Below are 14,521 nucleotides of genomic sequence, written 5' to 3'. Positions count from 1 at the left end.
GTGAAAGAATCAATGAAATTTTTTACGCTAACTTTTACATAAATAAAAGTAAGTATGCGACTATTAAAAGTGTTTAATTTTATTAAAATGAACCGTACTTTACCAAGAGCGTTTGGAATCAAACTGGTAATCAAAATATTTTATTCATTCATTTATATTCATTTATTTCGGATCATAACTATAACAATTACTTAAGCAGAATTTGCAATAGAAAGTTAAAAACCTTGAAAATCAAACGGAATAGATTATGGCCAAAGCTCAAGGCTCTGTTGGTAAACAATGTGTAACCAGCAATCACTATACATGTTTGTAAACATATTATTATCAGAGCTGACATAATTGTCGGCACACCAAAGGCGTGCAAAACTTTGTAGGTACGTAACATAAAATAAAGTGAACAATGGTTATAAGATTTAAATCCAATATCATTATGCAACACGTCGTTATCATCAGTTCCATCTCTAGGTGAGATCGATTAAAGATCTGCACCATCAGGTATGTTTCTACCCTTGTTTCAGCGAAGCTTATACTAAAAGAAATCACTAAAATCGTAAAAGAAAGAAATAATCGTTCGATTACAGGCAACTACCGGCGCCTAAACGAACACCTAGACAGTTTCCGCGACTGATTATCGACCCCAATGGCTAGCAGAGCGTTTGTACAAGTTCTAAGTATTACCACAGACAAAATAGCTCACGCTATATTGTCTGTGGTATTACACTATGACTTATGAAAGCGGATGTGTATAAAAGGATAAATGAAACAAATTTTGATACATGGGTACCTTATGAGTAGGCTTCGTGTGGGGCGGAGTTTAACAGGACCGTAGTCAGACTACGAATGGAAATATTAACATGTTTACAGAAAATATGTCGCAACAGAGTATTATTACTAAACAGCAAGGATAAGTAGAGGATAAGATGCCTATATCAATTTAAATGACACCACATATCCGATAAACCTTAATGTTGAGGCAAGGCTTCGGTGGAAGGAGTTAAAACATATTACTAATAGTCCAGACGATATATGTTTAAAAAAGTCCATATTTGGGTGAATCGTATATCCAGGGAGATTTTTGGCTTTTTGGCTTTCAAATATCACTAGAAATGAAAATTTTTCTATGCGCAAGGCTTAGCTTTTGGCGGCACAATATGTTAAAAAAAATCGAAAAATGTCATATTTTTCTTCCTATTTAATTATGTATCTTTTCAAAAGTTGATTTTAGGCGAAAATGGAAGAGGAAAAAATGTTTGTAATTAAATTTTTTACCGTACTTTTATGAGGGATTTCGGTTCATATATTTTTCTAAAAACGTACGGAACTTGGGGTTCTTTAATTTGTTTAATGGAATATTGCTTAAAAAAAGGCGTTTGTAAGTTCATAGAAAAATACAGTCTTCAGCGCTGGACGAGGCATGACTCTTCAAATGGCTACAAAACAGGTCATTTCTTTTATACGTACATATGTCCCTGTAACCTTCGGGATCACTGTCAAACTACATTTGAAATAATTCCCGTGTAATTTCTCTCTTTTGGCATTTTACTATCCCTTTACAAACCCTCCCCCCCACCCAACTTATAGTTGTTAATGTTAATTATGTTACTATTTATACCTAAATACACACGGCGAATACAATTTACAGTAGACGTAAAAAGAAACCAATTACTACAAGGTTCCGTAAATAACTGAACAGTTCAAAACGCGAGTCAGCTGTGGAGGCCACCGACCCCCGCGCCGGCTCTGTTAGACTCTGCACGTACACTAAGTCTACTTATGAGATTCAGTTTTGCTGTTAATTTGATTTTTTAGCATAGTATTAGCCATATTTTAGATACTAGAAAACAAAAACAAAATTGTAGGTTAAAACCATTTTTTTATAAAAAAAAACAAACAATTTTATTAGGATATCTCCTAATGTTCATAGTTCAAAGGGTTATTAATGTAAAAATTAGATACCTTTTATTAAGTGCAATATTAAATCACAAGAAAATCCCACTCTCAAATTTTTCGCTGGATTATTTGGGGCACTCAGTACGCAGCTGTATATTATTATTTCTATATTACGACGACTGCCAAGCACGATTTTTCAGCGACCTAATGAATATAATTCGACAAATGACGAGATAATAACTTTGTAACCTTGTATTTGATCAGTATTCACAGAACGCTTCACAGCAAGCATAGTGAGCAGGATTTTACAGTGAAACATGTGGCTCCTAGTGTTTTTGTTTGTTTTATTACCATTTCTGTACATATATTTCATCAAATATAAATATTGGGAGAACAGAGGGGTACCTGGGCCCAAACCTTTGCCCCTCATTGGAAATATGGGCGTGAGTCTCATCGGAAAGAAAAATTTGTCAGAAATTTACGCAGATATTTATCAGTAAGTTACTCATTTTATACCGGAGATATAAAAAATAAACTGTTAACAGCGTTTGCATTGTTGTTATCTTAAATATACAGGACGTTACAAAATAATTTAAAAAATATACGATTAAGCACATGAAACAAGTATTGAACCTGTCTCATCCAATGTTCCATAAAATGTGTCTAGATTTAATTTATTTATTCATGAAAAATAATTATTCTGCTTAAATTTAAATAATACTCTTTACTATATGAGCACCAATTATTATTTTATGCTTTTTGTCTAGGATCCTATAGACAAGGTTCCATTTGAAACAGTTCTAAAATGCTATTATTTTTTAGTTAGATCACTCCATATTTATGAGACCGTAATAAACCATGATCGAAGCTGTGTCGCAATAGATAAGCGAGCCACAACAATGCGATAAATGACTAGCAAATCGCTTTGATGTGTCAAAAAAGACCGCCACTCGTTTTATCGCCTAACGTGTGACGCCATTAATAATGACGATAATAAATTAGCGGGCTAAGTCGTGGTTACACCTACGTTCAATGCGATAGTGCGGTAATTAGCGGTATTAGGCGTTATGCTCTGGCCACACTTGCGTTAACGTGTAACGTCCATTATCGCGATGAATATTGGACTCTGACTACGTGAAAATAACTTACAGTTAATAAATGAGGATTGTTTTGAAACATTTCATGGTATCTAAAATAATATCTCCAACAATAAATACTACTATCGCCTTTTGCACTCATTGTTTCTTGTAATGATTTGATAAACCTGTTTTTTTTTAGTAAATATGAAGATTGTCCTTTCGTGGGAATTTATAGAATGTCACAACCGTGCCTACTGATCAGAGACCCAGAAATAATAAAAAACGTTTTGATCAAGGACTTCAACCACTTCACAGACAACGATATCGTCGTTTATGAAGATCTCGATCCTCTTTTAAGTCATAATACGTTTATTCTAAAAGGAGAACCATGGAAGAGAGCTAGGCAATTTATGACACCAAACTTTGCAAGTGGGAAGGTTAGGCGATAATTCTCAAAACATCGTTTTTTAATAATTGTTCATCTTACAATATTGAAATACTGAACTTTTTAGATAAAAAGTTTATTCCCCCTCGCCGAAAACGTAAGCAAAAATCTCGTCAAGTATTTGGAAAAGCAAGGGCATACTGCTATAGACGCTAAAGACGCTTTCACAAAATATAGCTGCGATTTAGTTGCCGTTTGTGCTTTCGGTATAGAGGGAAATAGCTTTGTAGATCCCAATGCAGAGTTTCTAACTTTGGCCCGCAAATTTGTCACACCGGGCACTTCCCTGCAAGGAATTAAACTAACTCTAGCATTGCTCATGCCACAACTCATAAAAGCGAAGTAAGTACATAAAATAAAATTTTGATATTGAATAAAATACTTCTGAAACCTACTTTTTTAAATATTCAACAGATAAGTTTCCTATGTATGTTTATTTATTTAAGATGAAGTTGTTGACAAGAACTAAAGTAGGTTTTTTAAGTGAAAAGTAACACACAAATTTAATTTACTTTTTTAAAGTATTTAGATTTATCAAAATATGCTGTGTCTAATTTCATATATCCAAATTGATGCTCCAAGCACCAACGATTGACCTCAATTTGTTCAAATGGAATGTTATTACCTCAATTGGTTCCTCTGCAGTCTATTATATATGTCAGTTAAGCAGCTGCCACAATATCTACAGGGTCAATTAAATAAACGTGGAATTTTCAGACTCGCGCCTAAGAGTTTCGACGAAGGAATGATAGAATTAACCAATAACACTCTTAAATATAGAACAGATAATAACATTGAAAGAAACGATTTCTTCGGGGCTATGGCTAGGACTCCTTCTATTTTGCCAATTGAGATAGCAGCACATATGGCTAATCTTCTGATAGACGGATTTGAATCTAGCTCGACGGTAAATATAGTCTATTTCTGTTTAAAGGAAGAAAACTAGGAACTCTTTATCTACTTTTGAATGTTCCGTACACAAGAGAAGCTCACTTATTTGTTTAAATAGATCCTAAAAAGACACATATGTTTTTTCATTTGTTTTTATATTGTATGTATTTCAAAAGTCAATTTGATTTCAAAAAACTTGTATGAGTAGCTTACTACTAATTTTTTAAGAGAATATAACTTTCCTGTGGAAAATAGGCTTGATATTATGATGGTTTGCTTTGCACTTTCCTTTATGATTCTAACAAATGCTATACTTTTCAAATTATCTGATGTAGAAAAGATGGCCGTCCTTTCGGAGACATTTGTCATTTGCCACAAATCATCTATTCATGATTCAATATTTACTTTAGGTACTGACATTCGTCCTTTATGAACTGGCTGTAAATCCAGAATGCCAAACTAAGTTACGAAATGAAGTACACAGTGTGTTAAAGAAGAATGAAGAAAATTTTACATATGAAGCAATGCAGGACATGGTTTATCTGGACGCATGTGTAAGGGGTGAGTTTAAAGAATAGTATCCTGTCTCCAACACAGCAAAAATACAGTGTTAAATTTCACACTGAAATAAAAATTTTACACCCCAGTAATATCCAGTGTGTTTATATTTTTATCCACATTCGTGGGTCTTAAAATGATTTTACCTAAAAGTGGTCGAATTCTAAACTTATTAATATACTCAAACATTAATCTTTGGTATTAAAATCAGGAGTTAAACAGTTTCGTTTTCAAGAACCCACCGTGTACATATACTTTTACCAAATTTTATTACAGAGGCCTTAAGGGTGCACCCAGGACTAGCTCAGTTAAGCAGAGTATGCACTGAACAGTATACAATGACATCGTCTGGCAATGACTTCAGGAATATAAGCGTCACCGTAGAGAAGGGGACGGTCATAATCATTCCCCTCCTCGGTTTGCAAAGAGACCCGAAATATTTTCCATCGCCTGACAAGTTCATTCCAGAGAGATTTTTGGACAAGACTGAAGCTAACAAGAACGTCTACATGCCTTTCGGTAGCGGCCCCAGAATGTGCATAGGTATTTTCCGTTTTTAAATTTTTGAGACTGTGGCAATACGACAAAATTTTAATTCTAGGTAGTCGATTTGGATTGTTGCAAGTCAAAATCGGAATAGCCCAGATGATAAGGAATTTTGTAATAACCCTGAACGAAAAGACAATATATCCTATGAAGTATGATCCGATATACTTCACACTGTACCCCAAAGGCGGAGTATGGTTCAACTGCAAGAAAATTAAAGTTGCTGAATGAGTAACCAGCAGGAAAATTTTAAGCGTTATTTTTAATTATAATGTTACCATTTAGTAAATAGGTACTGCCCATTTTACATTCTCATTATACAACATTATGTAATAAATTGTTTTAAATTCTGATGTTTTTACCTAATTTATATAATCTGCAACAGAAGACGAAACCGTTGAAAAAAAGTGTTCCATTAAATGAACTGAAACTTGTCTCTCAATTCAACTAAAGGATGTCAAAATTAACATAAGTTCATACGGACCAAACTTCTTTCTACAGCTTGAATTTACAATAATTTTTTATATCTTCTAAATTACTTGTAATTTTACTACCAAGTTTTTGGCTATTGAGAATGTCATCATAAATTAAAACGCCACAAAGTTTTCGTAGACTATAACTAAAATGTATACAGGGTGTCCCGGTACTGGATACCAAAAAGTCGAGTTCAAATAGATGAGGTTAAAAGTTAATATAAATTTTATATAATTTTTTTCATATGGGCCTTCGTCAACAAGTTACGGGCCCTCAAAAGTGAAAATTAAAAAGTTTTTTTGTATTTATAGCCTCTAAACTATTAACTTCAGCATGATGCAAATTTGGTGATCGATAACACATGCATACAGCTTGTTTTTGATATTATAAGTGAAACTTCATTATACCCAGAACGCCAGGAACGGACTAAGCTCAATGGTTAACAACCCAAATCTTTTGCAAAGATGACGATCACAATCTGCCTGTATAAAAAATAAGTTCCCTGAAGAATTTACCCACGATAATATTCTCTTGGTTCAACTCGGTAAAATTAACAGTTTAGGAAATATTTGTGATTTTATGTCACAATGCACATCGAGCGGCGCCTCCACCATTTTTTGTTTTTTATTTTTAATTGGACTTAATTGCTGTGTTAGAACCGTACTTATTCTTAAAATAAGAGCCTGGAAAATCTTACTGTCTGCTAATGTAATTTTCATTAACAAAATTTGACAAATATACTTTATACATTACACTAAATAGAAAAACAAAACAAGAATAAGTTAAAGTTAAAATATTTCTAATATTCAATGTAAATTAATTCTTTGTAGCAATTCACCCCTGTCTGTACTAGGGTTGTGTACAATAAACTTCCATCGGGTTAAAGTCTGGAGAACGTGGTGGCCATGAAATTGGGTCTCCTCTCCCAATCCATTTATGGATAAATAATTTCGTACATCAATATTGAAATGGGGAGGAGCCCCATCGTGCATGAACCAAACGTTTCTTTGGTGTCTAATCGAACATAGTCTAATAGTAGCTGCAAATTATTTTGCAAAAATTCCAAATATCTGTCTATTGAGACGTTCTTCAAAAACGTATGGACCTATTAAATTATTACCCTTTTTATTACTATTATTATTATTATTATTATTACCCAACATAGTAATTAAGGAGGTTTACCTGATTTGGAATTGACGAACAAATATTCATAAAAAAATTAATATAAGCTTATTAATATGAAGAAAATCCTTAAAAAAAATTATGTCTAGATTGAATACCTAAGAGAAGAGATATTAATAAAATTTTATACGATTTAGTACAGAGTCTTATAAGAACGCAGATTTTTTTGGTCTTTCCACTTAGAATGCGCAACAATTGACGAACAGTTTTCACAGCAATTTGTATAAATAGGAAACCGATATCTAAAGAACCATATGACAGCTTGTAGAAATCGATTAGGTACTTGTAAGATACATAATTTATAATAATTCTTCTTCAAACTGCTGTCGTTGACTCACTTATCCTCCATATGCGTGATAGCGGCAACGCCGCGGTCACGACGTAGAGTATTATTTGAAATTTCCAAACAAACAGAATTATGGAACGGGAGCGAGCGAACGTCGAGCAGAGCGCACCAGCCGAATGCAACGTTGCCAAATCTAAAGGCTTAGTCACTAGCGAATCTACAGAAACTTTCGTTAGACTTTAGACGTACCTCCGTACCCGATAAACCTCCTTAAGTGCAATTTAAAATTAAAAACAAAAAATGGTGGAGGCGCCGCTCGATGTGCTTTGTGACATGAAATCACAAATAATTCCTAAACTGTTAATTTTACCGAGGTGAAACGCATGTGTTATTGATCACCAAATTGACATCATGCCAAAGTTGATAGTTTAGAGACTGTAAAATTGTTGACAAAGGCCCGTATGAAAAAAGTTTATATGAAGAACTGATATTATTTTGACCTCATCTATCTGTACTTGATTTTTTTGTATTAAGTACTGGGACACCCCGTATATAGGTATAATATTTCGCAATGCAATTATGTCGTAAATTATTTTATTTAGAAAAAGAATGTATTTGCTACAAGCATATTCCTGACTGTCTTGAGGCGTTTCTTGAAAAAACGCCATATCTGTCTCTATTACATCAGACGTCGTGTACCACAAGACGTAGTATGTTATTATAGCTAACAGTCAGATATGTTTTTTTTGGGTTATCAGCACAACTATATGATACATTCGAAAAATAACAAAGCTTACCACATTCATGATATAATCGCCATTATAATATTTAGCAATAACAATTTCTCAAGGATTACTGTTATCTCAACACAATTACTATACTATTTACAGATCCACGATTAAAGCTTCCTATAAAAAAATCACTGCTACATGGATAGTACAATAATGTACAATAAATATTGGCCCATTTACTCATCATTTTATACTGATTGCTTTGTTAAAGTATAAACTGTATGACAAAATATGCCTAAAGCAACTATATCAGATGAAGAGACAAATAAATACAAAAAATAATAATTTTTATATGAAGCGATGAGTTCAGAACATGTAACTGTAGGTATGTTTTAGTATATTATTTTTTTTCAACTGCGGCTTCAGAACAACCAAGCTGTTGGCAGTTAACCTCTGCAGTGATGAGTACATTCCTAGAAAGCTATTCATAGTGGAAGACCCCTCTTTCATTTCACCAGATGCACAACATCAGCTTACGCTAATGAATATCGGAGTTGTCTTTTCATTGGAGCAAAGCCATTCCTTTCTGTTTTTGGCGTTGATCTAAAAGCACCATTTTCGTCATCCGGGTCAAAAACTGACGATACTGCTGACGAGCTAAACGCGCTGATTTTAGTCATTTCGCTCTAAACATGCGGCACCAATTTTTGAACATTTTCCACATAATACAAATTTCGATCCGTCTCTCTGCCTATTTTTCGGGTTGATTGAAGTAAGTCGCCATGAAAACTATTAAATTTGATCCGCTGCTTCAAATCTTGAAAATAATGTATTTGTAAGTAATTCTTTTTTCCACTCGACTGAACTTGAAGAAAATATTTACAACCTACTTAAAAAATTTTCCATGTAGCAGTCAGGGTCATCCTATAGGAGGCTATTAATCATTTTGCAGATAATACAAGTGTCAAACATCATTTTTGAAGAAGATAACGATACAGCATCCTTAACATTTATCATCAATATTCACGTATCACATAGTACCAAATATAGTGGACAGAATATTTTAGCAAACATGTGCCTCTGGATTTTTGTGTTTATTTTATTGCCCTTAGTGTACATACTTTTTAACAAATATAAATATTGGAAGAGCAGGGGAGTTCCTGGGCCCATGCCGCTTCCCTTCGTTGGTAATATTGGTGTCAGCATCATGGGCAGAAAAAATATATTGGAAGTTTATGCAGATATTTATCAGTAAGTACCAGTATTATACAGTGCTTTCGAAAAGAAACGAATAAATTCATTATTTTTTAAATTGAGAAGTTTTCGAAAAAATCCCCTGGCACGTCGATTTTGTTTTTAAAAAAGGCAGTTTTTGACATACGACCCATATTTGTGACGTCATCGTTGTTCGAGATATGACGTCATCGACAATTTTTTAAATAGCAACCTCCAATTTTGACCATGCCATTTGAAAGAGCGTGTCATTCTACATACACATCATGAAAAATTATGGTGTTACATAACAAAAATTTCAAGAAAATATGTTTGAAGATTTTAAAATTTAATTTTCACAATACTGAAAATGATAATGATGAATTTATTCGTTACTTTTCGAAAGCACTGTATTAAATCAAATAATTAGTATTTATTTACGATATTGTTGTGTTCTAAGTTGGAACTTTGCTTTTGACATAACGTAGAACTCAGGAAATAAACACGGAAAAACCATCTGAAATAATTGCAAAACATCCTAGTGGTCATTTTATGTAGTTTTCATGGACGTTGTTATACTTATGTCAAATATAAACACTTTTCTATTCATGGAACAGAACTTTTTCATACAACATACGTACAAACGTAGAACTGCTATTTTATTACTGAGTACGTTCTTCTATACTTCAACCTTAATCACTACCAAGTCTTCAATATAAGGATCTACCACTGAAGGCAACACTATAAGCTTTCAGGTCAACACAAGAATTCGCCAGAATTATTCCAAAAACAATTACTTTATCGAAGAAAATATTTATAAAAATTTCACTTTCATTTGGTTTCAAGAACTATTTTTTAGGTTTGTAACCATGGAGTTACATAAGATTAGAATGTGAGCACAGAACAGCTCATTCGGTTCAGTCGCTAAGTTTCAAAGATATGGTTGTCTGTGCAACGATGGTTTAATTCCTATTGAAGAAAAAAAAGTATAGCAATGGAGACGAGTAAATATTGATTACTTCAAAACCTTCAACAAAAATTAATTTAAGACCAAGGAAATGGGTAAATAACGGTAGAAGGATTTGAGTGAAAAATGGAAAAAATAATCCAAAAACCTTTATTTTGATTTGGGATAACTTATGGTTAATGTGAAGTGAATGGGGATTTATGTCATGGGTTTTTCTTACATAGAAATAACAAGTTACATTCTTCTGGACTCCAAACTATGGATGAGTAGAATATCCAGAACAACCAGCCATAGACCGTAAAAATTACTCGAACGCATAGCAAATGTTATTGAAATGATTCGAAGAAGACGTCGTGAATACTCAGCTTATATGAACAAATCCAGTGTTGAAAATTTGGAACATGTTTAAACAAGTCCAAACTTATTTAGAGTATCAGTTTAGTTTTTGTATTGAGTTTTATGTTATGGTAAAACGAAAATTCCAATTTAAAACACCTTCAAGGTTAATTTACTTGGAGTTGTCATAAAAATTTCTTAAAGTGATTTTATTTATTATAGTAAGTACGAGGATTGTCCTTTTGTGGGAGTTTATAGGATGTTACAACCATGTCTACTGATTAGAGACCCGGAGATAATAAAAAACGTTTTGATCAAGGACTTCAGCCACTTTACAGATAACGAGATCATCGTTTATAAAGATATGGATCCTCTTATAAGTTCACACATATTCATTCTGAAAGGAGAAGAATGGAAGAGAGCGAGACAGTTCATATCTCCACATTTTGCAAGTGGAAAGGTTAGTAAAAAGAGAATTTATTTAATATTTCATTAAAGCAACTATCCATTTGCTATTTTCTTTTATTGGAGTATGACGAAAAACAGTGGACGTAATTTTCATTCATCCACATGGATATGAAAAAACTATTTCGAAGTATATATTCAACTTTTTAGATTAAAACCATGTTTCCTCTCGCCGAAAACGTAAGCAAAAATTTCGTCAAGTATTTGGAGAAGCAAGGAGAAACTCCCATAGATGCTAAAGATGCCTTTACAAAATATAGCTGCGATTTAGTGGCAGTTTGTGGATTTGGAATAGAAGGAAAAAGTTTTGACGATTCAGAGGCAGAGTTTATAACCTTGGCTCGCAAATTTACCACGCCAGGCATTTCCTTGCAAGGAATCAAGTTAATTCTTGCATTTTTTATGCCGAAACTTATAAAAGCAAAGTAAGTACAGATAGTTATTTTGGAATAATTTATCAAACGACTTTGACACTAAAAATTTATTTTTTAAACATTGATAACACTTTTAACATGTGTATGTTTGTTCAAGATATGTAATTGCGTAATCGACATGTTTTTCGCTAGTTAAAACCTATTTCATCATTAGTAAAATAAGCTGTACAGAAATTAAAAAGCAATTATTTACCTAATTTAATACATAACAAAAACAAGCAACAATTATAGAAATGATAATAAAATAAAATAGGAAAACAAATTGACATAAATAGAGGTATAAATGGTAAGAGATGAAGATTAAGTAGCTTAATAAAATAATATAATATACCCATCAAAAAAAAGTTTTATTTTCAGTATTTTAGGCCAACAACAATCATCATTAATTAAAAAAAAAATCTTTTTCAGACTAGTACCTAAGAGCTTTGACGAGGGAATACTGGCATTAACTGACAGTACACTTAAATACAGAACTGAAAATAAAATTGAAAGAAACGATTTCTTCGGGTCTGTAGCCAAAACCCCTTCTATTTTGCCAAATAAAATAGCGGCACATATGGCTAATCTTATCGTAGACGGATTTGAATCTAGTTCGACGGTAAATATTATTAATTTAAAACCATTTGTATCCTTACCTTGTATAATCCAATAAAGAATGTTTTAAAAGTCTACAAAAAAATGTACAATGCAAATAATTGTACTAGGTGATACTTGATCCAACATTGAAGATATTTAGATTGTAATGTGTTTTTGATGAAGGTTATGACTACGCTTTTCGTAATGTAATGTTGATTTGTATCTTTTATGCTTTTCCTTTTATATCAGCAGCCACAGACTTAAGTAAAAGATAGATGAAGAGTCAAGTAGGTATATAAAAATAAACCAAAACGGGCAAAAAAAATTTAATAAAGTAATATGATCGAATCTATTGAAAATTGGTCAATGTTAGAAGAAAGTTCCTGCTCAACAATCAGAGCTACAGTCCCCCAAAACATCTACAATTTCCGTTAAACTATCTATGTCTAAAATTTTGCATTTTTAGGTCCTGACGTTTGTCCTTTATGAACTGGCTGTAAATCCAGACTGCCAAACCAAGTTACGGAATGAAATTAACAATGTGTTTGAAAAGTACGACGAAAATTTTACATATGATGCCATGCAGGACATGGTTTATCTCGACGCATGTATAAAGGGTAAAATTCGATTTCTAATAAAGCATCTGAAAATTGCAGTTGCGTTGACTTTTATTAAGCGTTAGTTATGGTTGTGGTTGACATAAAACTGGCAGATACCTATAGCAGCGATTCTTTGTTTTTTAATTGGCGTTATTGCCGTTTTCGATTGCTTGAGCTCTAGGTCCAGATGCGTATTTATTACGAAGTTTGAAAATACAAATTAAAACTAGAAATAAGCTGAGATAGACTTTCCGAAGTTGGTTGAACATGTATAGAAACGCCTAGTAATAAAATTTATAGAATGTCATAGGCGTCCCTAAAGAAGTTTTCTGCTAAAGGTAAAAAGTTATAATAATTTGTATATAAAGTGTAGAAAATTTCTATTTTATGTCCATTTGTCCAACAACATATTTTAATTATTTATGTCCTCGGACAATTTTATTATATTGATGGTAAATTCCTTTTTGTTCTGTTTCAAAAGGTCTCCAAAATCCTATGTTGTAATAACATTAGTAAGCAAAATATCCCTCTTATTTCTCCCTTTCGCAATTGTAATATGAATGATTAATAGAAGGTGCCTATAATAAATTAAAATTACCTGAATCACACCAAATTCCGCATTGCTGCACTGCACTGCTAAGCCATTTGTTGACAACTTAATTTATGGCCACGTCACCCAATGCGGCTGTGTTTGTGTCGCGTTTGCCCGCGCCCTCATTCTTCAACTGGGGACCAGACCTGTATATGGGTATGGCTAAATAAATATGGGAACAAGTTTTTCAAATATGTCAATGCCGAGTTGCTGCGTCAGCGACCGAACCTGGTACATACTGCCAACATCTTGATTCTTCAATTGAGATCAGAAAGACTATACTATTATTCTATTATGCACACTTTCACCAAATTTTATTGCAGAAGCCTTAAGGTTATATCCGGGACAGCTGACCAAAGTGTGCAATGAACGATACACGATGACATCGTCCAGCAAAGACTTAAAACATATGAGAGTTACAGTGGAGGAAGGGACGACGATTATAATTTCTCTCTTCGGTATGCACAGGGATCCGAAATATTTTCCATCTCCAGATAAGTTTATTCCAGAGAGATTTTTGGATAGAACTGAAATTAACAAAGATGTATACATGCCTTTTGGTAACGGACCTAGGATGTGTATGGGTGTGTTTAATTTAATTTTCTTTTTTATTTTGGAAAATAAATTTTTAATTGCAGGAAATCGATTTGGATTGTTACAAGTGAAGACTGGATTAACTCAGATGATAAGGAATTTTGAAGTAACTCTAAATGAAAAAACAGTTTATCCCATGAAGTATGATCCCTTGTATTTTACATTGTATCCCAAAGGAGGTGTTTGGCTCAATTGCAAGAAAATTAGAGTTAGTGGATAACAGCAGCTGTACTGGATAACTTCAGAATTATCTTCACATAGCACGCACTACTTAAAAATTGTTTGCTATTTTTAATAAACTTTTAAATATTGTCGTTTTCTGTTTACTTAAAAGAAAAATAAAGACCAAAATAGGCATAAATACCTAGTACAAGGCTGCTGAAGTCGGACTATTTATAAATTTAAAGAAACGAAAAAAACTTATGTATCTGACTAGCCATAAGTGAATGTAATATAGTTAAATAAAATTCGATTCTATTTATCGAGGTCTGTTGAAGATATAAAAATGTATCCAAACTTTTGGCTGTAGTTTATTCAAATTGCCATCAATTTCATTGAGCACAAAGTTGCGAATGTAATTTAATATCAAATTCTTACGTTGCTGATAAAATTAATAATCGTTTTGTTTTTCTTGCCAATTTACGCCTCGATATGGGGAAACTCC

General features: G+C 33.0%; 1 protein-coding gene across 1 annotated transcript; it reads left to right on the top strand.

Moving 5' to 3' along the window:
* The first annotated feature begins 2,147 nt into the window (after positions 1-2,147).
* Positions 2,148-14,171, top strand: LOC108906388. The gene is made up of 14 exons (XM_018709617.1): positions 2,148-2,386; positions 3,169-3,406; positions 3,482-3,756; positions 4,132-4,321; positions 4,716-4,866; positions 5,140-5,406; positions 5,465-5,628; positions 9,035-9,333; positions 10,820-11,057; positions 11,213-11,487; positions 11,905-12,094; positions 12,539-12,689; positions 13,587-13,847; positions 13,902-14,171. The coding sequence occupies exons 1-14, from the start codon at positions 2,208-2,210 to the stop codon at positions 14,075-14,077; spliced, it is 3,054 nt and encodes a 1,017-aa protein (XP_018565133.1). The 5' UTR covers positions 2,148-2,207; the 3' UTR covers positions 14,078-14,171.
* Positions 14,172-14,521: the final 350 nt, after the last annotated feature.

The sequence above is a fragment of the Anoplophora glabripennis genome, unplaced genomic scaffold, assembly GCF_000390285.2.
Source record: "Anoplophora glabripennis isolate ALB-LARVAE unplaced genomic scaffold, Agla_2.0 scaffold47, whole genome shotgun sequence".
Classification (NCBI taxonomy): Eukaryota; Metazoa; Arthropoda; class Insecta; order Coleoptera; family Cerambycidae; genus Anoplophora; species Anoplophora glabripennis.
Note: the sequence above shows the minus strand (reverse complement) of the source record. Positions and strands in the feature narration are given on the sequence as shown.

Excerpts from the sequence above, each read along its gene's own strand:
- LOC108906388 (XM_018709617.1), top strand. The coding sequence starts at position 2,208 with ATGTGGCTCCTAGTGTTTTTGTTTGTTTTATTACCATTTCTGTACATA. Across the intron at positions 5,407-5,464 it reads CGGCCCCAGAATGTGCATAG|GTAGTCGATTTGGATTGTTG; the intron begins GTATTTTCCGTT and ends TTTTAATTCTAG. Across the intron at positions 5,629-9,034 it reads TCAACTGCAAGAAAATTAAA|ATAATACAAGTGTCAAACAT; the intron begins GTTGCTGAATGA and ends ATCATTTTGCAG.